This window comes from Panthera leo, chromosome B2 (genome assembly GCF_018350215.1).
Source record: "Panthera leo isolate Ple1 chromosome B2, P.leo_Ple1_pat1.1, whole genome shotgun sequence".
NCBI classification, from domain to species: Eukaryota; Metazoa; Chordata; class Mammalia; order Carnivora; family Felidae; genus Panthera; species Panthera leo.
Window position 1 is genome coordinate 67,454,631 of NC_056683.1, and position 16,255 is coordinate 67,470,885.

Consider the following 16,255-nt stretch of genomic DNA (forward strand, 5'->3'; position numbering starts at 1 on the left):
CTTTTTGGACACAAATGCTAAATGCCTAGGTTGATCTCAGTCTATAGCTGGTCACAGAATAGCATAGAAAATAATATTATATGTGAAACTTGGGAATGGCCTGTGCTTTTTAGATAAGGACAACAATATTTATCAAAGTACTCTTATGGAAACTTTGACACATACAGCTTCTACGTAGCTATCTCAATATCTCAGAATCCTTTGGCCATATTATTTTGGCCTAGTGAGTGTGGATGTTTTAGTCTATATATGAAAACATACTTCGCTCACCTGAGGTTGTTTCTCGTATGAAATAATGAATAATGCACGGAAAACCTGGCACCATCACTAATAAGATGGTTGGATGCCTCTAAACCTTGGAATTTTTTTGTTTTGTTCTTGGTTTTGATTTTGTTTCCATCTTTAATCATAGAGATAATTATCTTCTTGACCTCTAAAGTCTGGTTCCACTATTACCAGCACTTGATTTTGCAATTCTATCATACATATATAACATTAGCACAAGTAGAAAGGCCAAAACTACATTTACCAGATAAGCAATTATTTATTAGTTCTTAGGAAAAGTGCTATGGTAAAATGTTTTAAGTTGCTTGCTAAATAGTGAAGCCTATCATTTGACTATAAGGAGGAATGCCAGAATCATAAATGGTTATAGCTAAATGTTAAACCATAAGCTAAAGTAAGGCAATTTGCCAAAGGTCACACAACCTTACTCTGATCTCCAGGTTTTCAGGTCTATATCAGGTATCTAGTCCATTGTTCAGCAATCCACTTTCTCTGGGTGTTCACCTTAATATCTATCCTAAATCTAAATCCTGCCTATTGGTAATGTTGTTTGGTCCTTTAAAACAAGAGCCTCTCCTGACCTATTTTAGAAGGTCCTTCATGAACCTGAAGAGCGTGACAAATCACCTGAAAATTTCTCTTCCCAGAAGTGTCTTTCATGTGCCTCTGGGAGAGTTCAAGAGGGTGAGGAAAGAGCAACTTGTAATTCATTCAAGTATCTGTCTATGTGAGAAAGCTCTCAGTGCTCCTAAGTTCTCCACATGTAGTGTGATGGCTTCAGAGATGACAACTCCCCAGTCCAGGATCCCTGGCTGTTCTGCACCCATTATGGGCCTATCATGACTTTGAAGGGAAATAGACATAACTCACACTACCCAGAATGGCAGTACCTGAATTTCCTCTAATTTCACCATCTCTTTATGTCCATGTTCTCACGCATGATTTGTCAGGACCCTCCACATTCTCACAGGTTTGCGTTGCAGACAAAGGCAGGAAGCGAGAACACCTCTTTCTTCTGCAACTTCCAGCCATCCTTCAACTTCTGGTTTTCTTTCTCTACAGTAAAGTGCCAAGTTTTTTACGAAGTGGACAGGCTTTAAAACCCAGGTTAGATTCTGAAATAATGGCTTGTCTTTCTAGTAGAGGCAATGTTTTTAAAAGAAATTTTAAACGGAGATGGCCACAACCACCAGAAGGAAAAGTAGGGAGAAGGGACAAATTGAACAAGTCAAGGAAAGGTGGACTGGCCTGGTATACAAGCCATTCTGTCCAGCTGGGGAACAGGAGTCCAGGCAAGGGAAAGGGAAGGGGAGGGATGCTCAAAGATCAGGGAGGGATAGAGCCGGGTTGCAGAGAGCCTCAAGGGCCATATGGAGTTGTTGGCATTGTGTTCTTTAGGTAATGAGGAGCCTTTGGAGGGTTTTCAAATAGAGGAGTGATATGATCAACTTGAACTTTGGAAAACAAAATGAAAAATGAATCTGAGAGTTTTGAAGCTAGAGATTTTGAGACCAGTTAGGGGCACATTGGAGGAATCCAGATGAGAAGTAATTAAAACCTCAATTTAGGCAGTAGCAGGGGAAATGGAGATGTGAGTCCAGCTGATAGAAGTGATAGGGGATCAGACTGTGAGAGACTTGCTGAATGAGTCTACTTGATGGTTGTGGGAGAAGAAGGCTAGAATGGCTACCAGGTTTCTTGTGTGGGCGACTGAGTGGATCAGGATATCCCTTCTGAAATGCAGAATAGTAAGGAGAAGAAGACTTGGAAGAAGGATGGAGGAGGTGTTGAGAATTGTTTTTTTTTTTTTTTTTTTTAAGCTTTAGTTATTTTTGAGAGAGAGAGAGAGAGCTCAAGCAGGGGAGGAGCAGAAAAAGAGGAGGACAGAGGATCCATAGCAGGTTCCTCACTGAGAGCAGCAAGTCTGATGGGGGGCTTGAATTAATGAACCATGAGATCATGACCTGGACCGAAGATGGACACTCGACCGAATGAGCCACCCAGGTACCCCAAGAATTGTTTCCAAACAAATTAACTTGGAGATATATAGTACAATGTTTGATAAGCATTTGGAGATAGAGGATTGGTAGCCATCAACATATGGGTGATTAACTGAAGCCATGGGAGTGCATAAAATAACCAGAATGAGCATGTATTGTAGGAAATTGGGAGAGATAAGGAAAACAATGATATTTAGATTGTATGCATAAAATAAAGAGCCAGAAAAAGAGACTGAGGTGGAGTGGTCAGAGAGATCAAAGGAAAACCAAAAGAGATTAGATGTCTTAGTCATCTGACCAGAACCCAAGGTTTATTTTTCTAGGAAAAAAACCAAAAAACAAAAAACAAAGAACAAAAAACTAACCTAGGAAGTTCTAGACCTACGCATATGAAGAGAAGCATAGACTAAATGCAAGGGAATAAAAATGTTTGCACACTTTACTGTGAGATTCTTCATCTCACCTTCCCTGATCTATTCCCAGAATACATGTAGCCTGCCCCAAGAAGGTTACCGAGGGATTTTTTTTCTTCAAAAACTACTGGAAGATGTACAGTTGACCCTTGATCAATACAAGTTTAAACTGTGCAGGTCCACTTCTATGTGTATTTTTGTTCATAAATACAGTACAATACTATAAATGTATTTGATCTTCCTTATGATTTTCTTAATATTTTCTTGTCTCTTATTGTAAGGATACGATATATAATACATGTAACATATGAAATATGTATTAATTGACTGGTTATGCAATTGGTAAGGCTTCCAGCCAACTGTAGGCTATTAGTAATTAAGTTTCTGGGGAGTCAAAAGTTACACTGCACTAGAGGTCAATGCCATTAACTCCTATATTTTTCAAGGATCAACTGTACTTCAATAGATAGATATGCAGATAGACGTGTAAGCAAAATGCTAAGAAAAAATGCAGGAAACAGGATTCAACTCAGGCAAAAGAACAATAGGACAATAGCATAACCTGGCCTAGAGCATGACCAATCCAAGGCTAAGTAGGGAAGCAGAGAGCTAAACTAGGAAACTAACGGGCTGAACTAGGAAAGCCCCAAGGCAAAATTAAGAAACCTATGTGTTTAAGTGTTTGGAAAAATCATTGATAGGTGTTTGGCAGATCTATAGGAGCATTTTAAAAAAAGATACATAGAAAACAAAGTAGATGAAAAATTAAAATAATTATCCTATTGATGGGTGAAAAGTGGCAAGAGAAAGGAAACACAAGCATAGTATACTATATGCCTCACCAGGGAACAATATTTATTTATTTATTTATTTATTTATTTATTTATTTATTTACAGATTTTATTTTTAGGCAATCTCTACACCCAACATGGGGCTCGAACTCACAACCCTGAGATCAAGAGTCATGAGTTCTGCCAGTCAGTTGCCCCAAAAGGGAACAGTGTTTAAATTTACACTGTAAACATATAAATACATAAACATATAAATGCTGACTGATAATTTATCAAAAAATTCGTGTTGTAATCATACTGGGAGGATGGGGAAAAAGGACAGAGGTGACATACGAGAGCATCCTCAACCATCAAAGCAATAATGGGAAGACAGAAAATAATGTCTAAATTGACAAAGAATACAAGTATATTATTTAGAAATATGTAGATAAACACCAGAAAAACAGCTAAGAGTTAGAAATGATGTTTTCCAGGGAGTAAAACTGAGGGAAAAGGGGAGTGAGATAAGGAAGAATGGTTTTAATTTTCTTTTAGTGCTGATAGTTTAACCTTGTATATGAATTACCTTTTTTTAAATGTTTATTTGTTTTTGAGAGAGAGAGAGAGAGAGAGAGTATGCACTCAAGTGAGTGGAGGAGGTGCAGAGAGAGAAGGAGAGGGAGAATCCCAAGCAGGCTCCTCTCTGTCAGCACAGAGCTGGAACCCATACACTGTGAGATCATGACTTGAGCCGAAATCAAGTCAGATGCTTAACCAACTGAGTAACCCAGGTGCCCCTGTATATGAATTATACTAGTAAAATTTTTAAAAGAGGGACACCTGGGTGGCTCAGTCAGTTAAGCATCAGACTTCAGCTCAGGTCGTGATCTTACAGTTTAGTGAGTTCAAGCCCCGTGTTGGGCTCTCCACAGTCAGCACAGAGCCTGCTTTGATCCCTTGTCCCCTTCTCTTTCTGCTCCTCCCCAGCTCATTCTCTCTCTCTCTCTCTCTCTCTCTCTCTCAAAATAAATAAATAAACTTTTAAACATTTTTTAAAGGAGTTGGAGCACCTGGTGGCTCTGTCAGTTAAGCGTCCAATGCTTGATTTCAGCCCAGGTCATGATCTCACAGTTCATGAGTTCAAGCCCCACATCAGGCTCTGCGCTGACAGTGCAAAGCCTGCTTGGGATTCTCTCTCTCCCTCTCTCTCTACCCCTCCCCTGCTCTCTCTCTCTCCTCTCTCTCTCTCTATCTCTCTCCCTGTTTCTCAAAATAAATTAATTAATTAAAAAAAGAGTTAAGGAATAAATGGAAATGTGGAGGTGGAGGCAGAAAAGGTTGAGTGTTTGGTCTATGGCTTAACTGGGCAGAAAGGAGACAGGGCAGCAGCTATAGAGGACTGCATGGCTGAAGGAAGAATTGTGCTCCAATGGAAGAGTCCAGAGCATATTTATATCCTGTGCGGAAGTAGCAGGTAAAAAGGAGAAACTGAAACAGCAGAGGATGAGGACATAACCAACAATGAAACCCTAGAGGAGGTTGTGGAGGGGAAACCCTGAATTCTATCTGGGTTGGGGAAAATTTGGAATTGTGTGCTCCTGTTTACTGGGAAGCCCCCTCTGTGTCCATCCTTCTCTCTGCCCTCCAACCTCCCACATAAGCGCAGTCTTCTTATCTAACATCCCTGGGTTTTTCTGATCAGGGAAGTCTCATGCTTTCCTCAGTGTTCTAAACCTATGAGGAAATGAGAAATTCAAATCTTTGTACATCTTATATTCTTGGATATGTTTTCATTTCCCTGCAACTATACTCTTCCCACATGACACATCAAAGCCATTCTTTCACTTCTTTCTTGAAGACATTCAAGTAAGAGATCTAGTAAGACCGGCTGTTAATGAATACGCTAAAACCTCTGGAGTCTGGTTGCTACCCATTAACTTGCCCTCACTGAAAATGTAACAAAATTACCAGCAGAAACTGAATGAGTCTGTTTAAGCAAGTGACCTAGACAGAAAGGTCATTTTCAAGAAATGATAAATACCCTTAGGGCCATGTCCCATACAGGAACATGTCTTTAAAAAAATTTTTTTTAATGTTTATTTTTGAGAGAGAGAGAGAGAGACAGAGCACAAGCAGGGGAGGGTCAGAGAGAGGGAGACACAGAATCTGAAGCAGGTTCCAGGTTCTGCGCTGTCAACATAGATCCCGACACAGGGCTCGGACCCACGAACTGCAAGATCATGACCTGAGCCGAAGCCTGATGCCCAATGGATTGAACCATGCAGGCGCCCCAGGAACATTTCTTATACCATGCATGCTAAATGGCCACCATCATAGCGTGCTGAAATAGTCAACCCATAAAAACTATTCTCTGGAGGGGAAGACCAGTGCTTCCTGTGTAGCTGTGCAGATTGTGCCCTGCACAACCCCAGGGGGAGCCATCACACTCCCTCCATCCCTAGGGTGGGACCTGCACAGCAGCTGTACACAGCAGCCTTGGTGAGGCCCTGGATCAATACTGTGTTCCAGGACAGGGAAAAGACTCTAACCTTTTAATCCCATTCATTCTTATAAAAGCCCATCAAGTTGCACTGTAAAAACATTATCCTCACAAATGGAAGCTGGAATTGGGGTGCATTTAATCCTCTACTTCCTATTCTCAGTGGATTTCATTTCTAATATGTGGCTTAAAACAAAGCTATCCTGGGGCGCCTGGGTGGTTCAGTCGGTTAAGCGTCCGACTTCAGCTCAGGTCACGATCTCGCGGTCCGTGAGTTCGAACCCCGCGGCGGGCTCTGGGCTGATGGCTCGGAGCCTGGAGCCTGCTTCCAATTCTGTGTCTCCCTCTCTGCCCCTCCCCCATTCATGCTCTGTCTCTCTCTGTCTCAAAAAGAAATAAAACGTTAAAAAAAAATTAAAAAAAAAAACAAAACAAAAAACAAAGCTATCCAATAAACATTAAAAAAATAAATAAATAAAATAAAATTACGAAGAAACACTGCCATGGCTGCTCTTTACCATTTCTTAAAAGTGAATGTGCTGTTCTGCCAAGTTTTCCTAGCAGTTGTACTTTGTAGATGACTCTATTCCAGCATCCAGATGTATAAACATCCTGTACCTGCACTGCTAAGCCTTTCAGGGCACTCTCCCTGCAGATGGCAGGTATGGACTTCCAGGCAGGAATGAAATAGGCAGGAATGAAATAAGCATGGTATGAGTGGGTAAAAGCAAAAAACAGCATCGGTGACAATAGATTATAATAAAAATCATTGGAGAATGACAGGTAGAGTCAGAAGTAATATAATGTCTCAGTTTTCATTTTTGACACCATTTGTTCACAGTAACACTAAATACCCTAAATGCCAAAGAAGCATTTCAAAAAAGAGTGAATATCCTTTTTTTCTTTCCTCAAAGGGGTGGTTGTGCACTTTATAAAAGGGGAAAATTTCCTTTTAAGAAAATACAAGTCAGTATTGGAAATGGAAAGATATCTTGTTTAAACTTGTTAAAAATTACATTAAAAATTTTTTGTTAATGTTTGTTTATTTCTGAGACAGAGAGAGACAGAACATGAGTGGGGGAGGGGCAGAGAAAGAGGGAGACAAAGAATCTGAGGCAGGCTCCAGGCTCTGAACTATCAGCACAGAGCCCGACGCGGGACTCGAACTCACAAACCGCGAGTTCATGACCTGAGCTGAAGTCGGACGCTTAATCGACTGAGCCACCCAGGCGCCCCCCAAAAATCACATTTTTTAAAGTTTATTTATTTACTTTGAGAGAGAAAGAAGGCTTGAGTGTGCAAGCAGGAGAGGGGCAGAGAGAGAGAAGTAGAGAGAGAATCATCCCAAGCAAGCTCCACACTGTGCTGTCAGTGTGGAGGCCACCAGGGGCTGGGTCTCAGGAACCATGAGATCATAACCTGAGCAAATATCAAGAGTCAGACCTTTAACCAACCAAGCCACCCAGGTGCCCCTCAAAATCTCATTTTATAAAATCATTTTTCTCAGTCTCTCTCCTGCTACCTTGAAATCCCATTATTATGGCATGTTAGTATGGTTACTCAACATCTTTTAATACATATGCTGAGAACTGATAAGCTACAGGCAATAAGATACCTGATTAAAAAGAATATGGGGGCACCTGGGTGGCTTAGTCAGTTACGCATCCGACTCTTGATTTTGGCTCTGGTCGTGATCCAGGGTTGTGGGATCAAGCCCCATGTTGGGCTCTGTGCTGACAGTGCAGATTCTCTCTCTCTCTCTCCCTCTCTTTCTCTCTGCTCCTCTCCCGCTTGTGCTCTCTCTCTCTCAAAATAAATAAACATTAAAAAATGTATGAATTCTGTGAGGCATCTACCGCCATCATATACAATTCAAGTCCAAGTTCTGCAAGAGATAGGAAATTGGTATGGAAAGAACTCAAAGAAGAGCCTCTTTATTATGAAGCATGATGATTTAATGATAAAAGCTAATCAAATATCTTTTTTAAAAAAATCTATCTTTCCCCAAATATCAACAGCAGGGATTATACAAATAATTTTGGAACCCTCACAATTCAGAAGTGGAAAAATAACAACCTGTAACTTTATAGTTATTGTATTTTTATAAAGTTCACTCAATTGGCTTAAAAATTTTGGCAAAGGTGCTGCCTACATGAGACCTCAGATGCTAAGCTGCGGATTATTAGCCTTGAGCTCATTTGTGGTTATTTGACCAGGAAGCACAATGTCCACTTTAATAACATGGTTAATCCTCTCACAAAGACACCTGGCATTTTGCATTCACATAGTTTCATGCTTATTAAAACATGCTTGAAATTAATGAAAATAATACAAATATAAGTAAAACTGACAGGAATAATAATTCATTTCATCACACCACACACACACACACACACACACACACACACACACACATACACACCACAATCATGAACTGGTTCTATATTTGCAAGTAAAGTCCACATTCAACTGAGGAAAATATTTGAATTCAATTAAGCTGTGCATGATGTCATTTTTTTTTCTTGGCATTAGTGTATCACAATTACTTTCTTCTATTTTCTATCCATTACAACCTCTGTTGAGGTTGTAATGGATAGAAGGGCCATTTGGCAGCTCTATTCAAACTGCTCCACAATTTAAATCAATTGCACACTTGAATAGAGCATGAGTTTGACATTAGTGGTTCTAAAATTATCATTTCTAAAATTCTGGGAATGTTTTGGAGATGGCCAAAACCTCTTTAGTACACACAGACACACACAAATAAGTAAAACTCTGTTTTTAGGATTCCATATTTCATTTTCATTTTATTTCATATTCAAATTATTTCCTGAAATCATCCCAGAGGCTTTAGTTTTGCAAAACTTTAGAGGTCCAGGCCCTGTGAGAGCTAGGAGGTGTTTTTTCCAGCACATGAAGCAAATTCGGATCTGATAGAGGCAAATGACAATTGTTAAACTATTTCCTATTTCATAATAGAATTTCTGAAAAATCAATTATTGTGGAGATAGGCCTATTAAATCTGATTTACAATTAGGAAATATGGGATCTGTCTTTGGAGATGATGAGATCCAGCTCACATATCTTACTGACAAAGAGACTGAGGCTCAGATGGATTAACTGGTGGGTCCACTTTCTAGAAGCAAAAATGGGACTAGAAGTCAGGCCCAGCCTCAGGCCCAGCATCCTCAACAAAGCACACAGCAAACTGTAGTTCTGCTGGTTAGTTCTTTTCTCTAGCATCAAAACAAATTTACAAAATAGGAAACACACATGGCTATTAGTCGATTATTTTATAAACAAGATATTTAAAACTTGTTAGTACATGTAGAGAGTTGGCACAAACAGACGAAGGTCCGTTTTCACGGCAGCAGTAGCATCTGCACAACATACCCCCTCAGCCACTGCCCTCAGCCCTTCCCCCCTCCAAGAGAGGTAGCGCTGCCGGCTGCCGATTTCTTCAGCTCTATTTTCATAGACTGAGTCTCAGCTCGAGGCTCGAATTTGGTCAGATTTCCTGCTCCTGGGGCTGCCACTACTGGCTTTCCTGCTTTCATACCTTTTGACATAGGAATGCGGGTGGGTGTAGGTCGCTGGGATGACCCGTCTTGTCCTGACTGTAAGAGAGAAAATATAGAGACACAGGGAGATACTGGTGAGTTTCCACCTGGATTTGCCGTCAACCTGAGCATTAGCAAGACAGGAATGCCCACAGATGACACCCCCCCCCCCCCCAGATAAAATGGTTAGAAACTTGGAGTTGGGGTCTAATCCACTCTGATTGCCTCCCTTTTCCATGTCCTGAAACACCTACGCCAAACTTCCTTCTCTTCTCAAGCCTCTGACCCACTTCCTCTATCTACCCTTCCAGAAGTGAACTTAACTCCTATTTCACAGAGAAAATACAGCCATCTGGCATAAACTCAGGCAACTTTACTCCCACTGTCCCCCAAATTATCTGCACTTTCTTGGAGTGGATGAAGCAGCTCTCCCTCCACCTCTTAATGATGTTGGATTCTCATTTTCTTTAAAGACTTTTTTAAAATTTTTTTTATTTTTTATTTATTTTTTTAATGTTTTATTTATTTTTAAGACAGACAGAGACAGAGCATGAGTGGGGATGGGGCAGAGAGAGAGGGAGACACAGAATCTGAAGCAGGCTCCAGGCTCCGAGCTGTCAGCACAGAGCCCGACACAGGGCTTGAACTCACAAACTGTGAGATCATGACCTGGGCTACAGTCAGACACTCAACCAACTGAGCCACCCGGGTGCCCCTTATTTTTTTATTTGAGAGAGAGAGAGAGAGAGAGAGAGTATGTGAGCAGGGGAGGGGGCAGAGGGAAAGAGAGAGAATCTCAAGCAGGCTCCACGCTCAGCACAGAGCCCAACGTGGAGCTCAGTCCCATGACCCTGTGATCATGACCTGAGCCAAAACCAAGAGTCAGACGCTCAACAGACAGAGCCACCCAGGTGCCCCTCTTTTCATTTTTTACGGTTACTGCTGGCCATACCCTTCTTTTTGAAGTTCTTTTAAAACTCTCTTACCCATGATACCTTCTTCCTGGAGTCTCACACATTCACCTCTTGTCTGATGACTCCTATTCAGTCTCTGGTTGGCTCCTTGTCATAGCTTGCCTTTCTTCTAAACGTGGGTGTCACCATGCTTCATTCTCAGCTCTCTTTTAATTTTTCACATTTACCCTGAGAATCACCTCATTTGTCACCCCATGTGTTGATGAGCTCCAGTCCCTTCAATGATCTTCTGGAATACACATCTATATTTCCCACTTGCCAGACATTACCACTGTCTTGCAGGCATCTCAAATATAAGTGCCCCAAACATGACTTATATTGTCCCCAAAGAGTAGCCTTCCTATGTTTTTCATCCTATCTACCCATAGAGCCACACCAGAAACTTCAGAGCCACCCTCTATACTCAGTTTGTCACGAAATCTTCGATCCTATCTTTAAGATATCTCTGTCTTCATTTTCACTACCACAGTTCAAGCCTACACCGTCTCTAGCCTGGAAGATTGCAATAGTATCCCTGTCCTCAGTCTTTGTCCCTTCCAATTTATTTTTAAATTGTTTTATAGACATATGTTTCTAAAACATAAGTAATGTAGTTTTTTTTAAATCATCAATACCCCTTCAATGGCTCCCTTTGTCTACTCTATGAGATCAAATGTCAATTTCATAATACGCCACGTACCTCTCTTCAGTATCTGACTCCAGTTTGCCTCTGTATTTTCTGTTCTTGCATTATGTCCCTACACCCAACTGCTGCAGTACAATAGGAATGGTCACCTTTCCTGGAACATGTCAGGCTTCTTCACAGAGCCACACTTTTGCACAGGCTGTTCTCTCTACATACTCTTTCCCTTTTCCTTCTTAAAAAATTTCTCCTTATCTGTGAAAACTTCCTCTTCCAGGAAGTCTTCTCTGGGTTCCTTTGTACATACCTCTATCATAGAACCACTAGGTAGGTTCCAATCCTGCCTTTGGAACTTCTAAAGGTCCTCTTTGCAGTTGGGCACCAAACCCAGTGCCCAGAGTGTAGCTAAACACCCTATAAATGTTGAATAAACACATGCACAAATGAACTAGTCTCACTATTCTATTTCTAAGAGAGGCGTCCCAAACTTTTTGTTATCCTTGATTTTATGGAATCTGACATATCTGAATTAAGTGGGCCATCCTTTAGGCCTATAAATCCTAAACAGTTGTTTTGAAATCTTGTTTGTATATGGGTTTAATCAGTAGCCAACAATGTTGCTAAAGAAAGTAAAGCTATTTTGATCTGACCCTTAAAATGGTACTAAGATGTTTCAGCAGAAAATCTGCTCTGAGCTACAACTTAAACCTCCACTATCTTTTTTATAAAAATTATTAGAGAGAAGTGACCATGCACAAGCAAACTATGCTCTGTGTTGCTTAAAAAGCAATATTATGTTGAACCATTCAAGAAGTGTGAGCAATTCTGAATGCTATTTAGCTCCTATAGAGCCAGTAATGGAAAGCTTTACCAACAAAGCAATTAGTAATTCACACTTTGAAGTCTGTCTTGAATCTGTGTTGGTACACAGAAAATTAAAGTAAATTTAATTGAGGATATGGGACAATAAGCCACAGTTTCTATACTTAAATAATAAGCTTCCTGTCTTTCCTAAGAGTTTCTAATACATGGGACAGAATTTGTTCAGAATCTAGGAATAATAATTTCTAGTTTATTGGTTTAAATTAAAATCTAAACAGTACATGTTCTTCTATAATTTAATTTACTAATTTGTCCCAAGTAAATGAAGACAATCACTGGAAGTATTTCTAAAAACAGAATTTATTTTTAAGCTCTGGTTTTTATATCTGAGACATGCTTTTTCATAATCACTCATTTAGCCTTCTAGTTATTAAATAAATATTTATCAAGCATCTGCTCTCTGAAAGATACTATTAATAAAATATAGTGCTTAGACATATAAACCCATTTTTTTTTTACTTTTAAAAAAGTTAATATTAAGAACTTTTAATCTTATTTTTGGAAAAAAATATGACTATGGCCATACATAACCATATATTGAATATTTTAGGTTATAGAAATATAACCCAGGAGGCAGTTTTAATTCTTCCTGCATATTGACCATTTCTCTCAGTCTCCATTTTTAAATTTTTTTTTTCAACGTTTTTTATTTATTTTTGGGACAGAGAGAGACAGAGCATGAACGGGGGAGGGGCAGAGAGAGAGGGAGACGCAGAATCGGAAACAGGCTCCAGGCTCCGAGCCATCAGCCCAGAGCCTGACGCGGGGCTCGAACTCACGGACCGCGAGATCGTGACCTGGCTGAAGTCGGACGTTTAACCGACTGCGCCACCCAGGCGCCCCTCAGTCTCCATTTTTAAAAGTATTTTAAACAAAAAACTAAACTTTAAACCTGATTATTATCGTATGCTGACATTATAAAGAGGCCATATTTGCAAGAATTTTGGGGGTCTTCATACTTTACATAAAAAAAAGAAATTTTCCCTCAAAATGAGTTCAATTTATTAAAACATTAGGCCACTTTTTATTTTCATGTCTTGGTGTAGCTGGTCCTCTAGGAAACATCTGCTAGTGGGCTCAGGTAGAGCGAGAGGCATGTGCTTTTGTTGTACTTTGGGCACTGGGTGATTCTCACAAGTCACTTCTCCCTCCCTCAGCCTCCACTCTGGAGCCTCTTCTACTCACCACTGACTGGGTTCCTCGAGTAGATGAGGTTGTGACCGGTGTTATGGTGATAGTGCTCATCACTTTGCTCGCACCAGGTCTCGATGAGAGATGGTTCCTAGGGGAGCGAAGGACAGTGCCTGTGGAAACCTCCTTTTCAGCTGTCACGTTGACAGGTCGGACAGTAATAACTGGACTTGCTCCTTCAGCTGAAGTCCCAGGGGATCGTTTAAACTGAGAACCTAAATGAATGTGAATTTTATTGTCTTCCGTGGTTATGATATTGGCATTGGAGTTATATTTCCGTAGTGGAGTTGGAACAGTCTGTTTTTCTGGGGTGACTTTGAGGACAGTCCTTCCCATGGGCATTTCCTGGGATTCAGGAGAGACTCCAATCTCAGCTGGTGCTGCTGATGTAGACACTGTCATTATCTGAATGGGGGATGTGGGCCTGTCTGCAAACATACCTCTTCCACTTTCTGGGGTCTTCTCTCTAGAAAATGTAGTAATCGTGACCGGGGACATGGCTCGTTCTGTGCCAAGAGTAGCATCTCCACTTTTTGGTTTTTGAGACATGACATTTGGCGATGGAATAATGGTTATCCTTGGTTTCTGATTCCCTAAGGTAGGAATGACGGTGGTACTAGAAAAAAATTCTTCAGATGTTGGGCTTGTTATTTCCAAAGTTGCAGTACTATTCTCATGGTCTGGTGTCACTCGAATATGCAGAGGCTGGCCTTGCTTTGGTGAAAGGACCAGTTCTCCTGGGTGCCCTGGACTGGGATTTGTTCGAGGCCCTTTCTCCTGAGTGATTGGGGGCCCATTTTCCCTTTTTCTCATCCATGGAATCCAAGACTTTCTCATAGTGAGCTCATTTGCTGCTGGAGGATACCTATCTAGAACAGAGGATCGTTCCATAGGTTTTTTCAATCCTACCTGTCGAAGATTGCTCATGATGTGATTTTCTTCTTGAAAGGATTTCCGTATAAATACTGCTGGTGTTTCCTCCTCTGCCGCCTCACTGCTCACCGCGTCAGTCTGCACTCCAGTTGACGTCACAGGAATATCCACCATTCTTCTCCCATTCACACTGGGTCGAAGAGCTCGGCTATAACGCTTCGAAAGCTCCAACTCTTTGGTCAGATTGAGGACCTCCTGCCCCATGTTTTTGTTCTTATTTTCTTCTTCCAAAAATCTTTGTTGAAGGACAGAATAATCCACTTGAAGTTGAGAAAGTTGATCTTCTTTGTTCATTAATTCATGGATCTTCTCTTTAAGAGCTTGTACTTCGGCTTTTAAGTCTCGACTTTTAGCTTCTTCTAACCGAAATCTGTGTCTCAACTCTGCTTCCTGACTCACAGCCTCACCTTTCTCGATTGCTTTATTTTTGGCAATTTGGTGCTTTATCTCCTCCAGTTGTTGAGAGAGGAAATTAGCCTTGTCCTGCTCAGTTCTAAATTTCTGCTCTAACTGATCATACTCATCCTCCGTCTTCATCAGATCCCCCTCAACCACCTCCAATTGTTGGAGGCGTTTCTTCAGTCTCTCAATTTCAAGTGTTAGTTCCTTAATCTTGTTATCTTCTGGGCAGGTGAGCTCAGATCCTTTTCGAGACCTTCCTCTTGTTATTTCCCTTTCCACTTCCTCTATTCCATCAAGTCTCTTCTTTAATAAGTCAACACTGCAGCTTAATTCAGAGGATTTTTCTTCTTCGCTTTTCAGTTTACCTATTAACTCATCTCTTTCTTTTGTCAAATTGTACACCTTTTCCTCCATTTCAGATTTCAGTTTTAAAAGCTTCTTACTTTCTTCAATTAGTTTTTCAGTTACATCCATAACCTTTCCTTGTTCCACCTTAAAATTTTTATTGAGTCCATCCACTTTTCTCTCTTCTTGCTTTATTTTTTCCATCATATTTTTCCTTTCATCAACCAGCATCACAGTAAATGACTTCAACTTTGTAAGGTCATCTTTTAGACTTAATTCAGCCTTTTCCAATCGACTTTCAGAACATTCCAGTTCTTTAACTCGACTCTTGACCACCTCCAGCTCATTTAGCAGGTCTTTGGTTAAGTTCTTTTCTTTCTCCAGGTTTAGATGTAGCTGGGTACACTCAGATTTACTCTTGCTAAATGCTTCCTCCAATTTCTCCAGTTCAGACATTCTCTTCTGTAACTTCTCGACTTCAAGTTTGAGTTCCCGACTGTGGTGTTCTTCCTCTTGCAGCTTCTTCCGCAATTCCCTGCACTGGGATTCAGTTTTAGTGATCTCCTCATCTTTACCCTCCATTTCTAACACGCGCTTCCGGAGATTTTCCACTTCAGCCATAAGGCTGGAGTTGCCACATTCCCCTTTGGCAATTTTATCTCTTAATTCCTGAAGTTCTTCCTCTGCCTTTTGAAGGTTTTTGTTGGTCTCTTCCAGTTCCTCAATTCTCTGACTCAAGCCAACCAGCTTGAGTCTAAGTTGCCTGTTGTGAGACTCTTGATTAGCCAATTTAGCATTCATCTCTTCATGCTCTTGAGAAAACCTCGAAGCCTTGTGTTCAAAATCCACTTCCAACTTGAGCAGTTTCTGCCTGTCTTCTTTGGATTTGGAAGTAATGGCTTTGAGCTTTTCTTCTTCTTCCCTCAGTTTCTGAGTAAGATCCTGTACTTTCTGGCTTTGCAGGCCAAGTTGTTCAATATGCATTTGCCTTTCATCCACCAGCATGAGTGCAAAGGACTTGAGTTTCACAAGCTCATCTCTTAGTTTATTGAGTCGCTTAGCATTTTCCTTTTCTTTTCGGGCCTGGTAAGCCTTTTCTTGTTCAAGGAGCTTTTTCAACCTAGGAAACAAAATATATTAAGATATTATAGTTTGTTATTATATTATACATATGTCATATATATTTATTCTTATACATATTAAAAAATTCATCAGCAAAAAAAGTTTGTCTTAGATATTAAATAAAAAGTGAAATGCTATTACAATAAATACCTACCAACTGCTCCAATATCAAGGCTTTAACAGATAGTCATTAAGGACACTAATCCAAAGTCAGGTTATTTGTTCCCCTTGGGGAGGGGTAGTTACCAGAAGTGGG

General features: G+C 40.5%; 1 protein-coding gene across 11 annotated transcripts in view; it reads right to left on the reverse strand.

The window, feature by feature from the left end:
* Window positions 1–16,255, reverse strand: part of FILIP1 (filamin A interacting protein 1) — a 301,024-nt gene that overhangs the window by 5,007 nt on the left and 279,762 nt on the right. For 9 of the 11 annotated variants that reach the window (XM_042939188.1, XM_042939185.1, XM_042939187.1 and 6 more), the window contains 2 exons: window positions 13,192–15,997; window positions 8,821–9,585 (listed from right to left, as the gene is read on the reverse strand). In XM_042939188.1, the coding sequence (XP_042795122.1) occupies window positions 9,379–9,585; window positions 13,192–15,997 (3,013 nt within the window). In that variant the 3' untranslated portion in view covers window positions 8,821–9,378. Of the gene's footprint in view, window positions 1–8,760; window positions 9,586–13,191; window positions 15,998–16,255 lie in introns of those variants that run through there. The other 2 variants (XM_042939193.1, XM_042939194.1) reach the window with 2 other exon arrangements.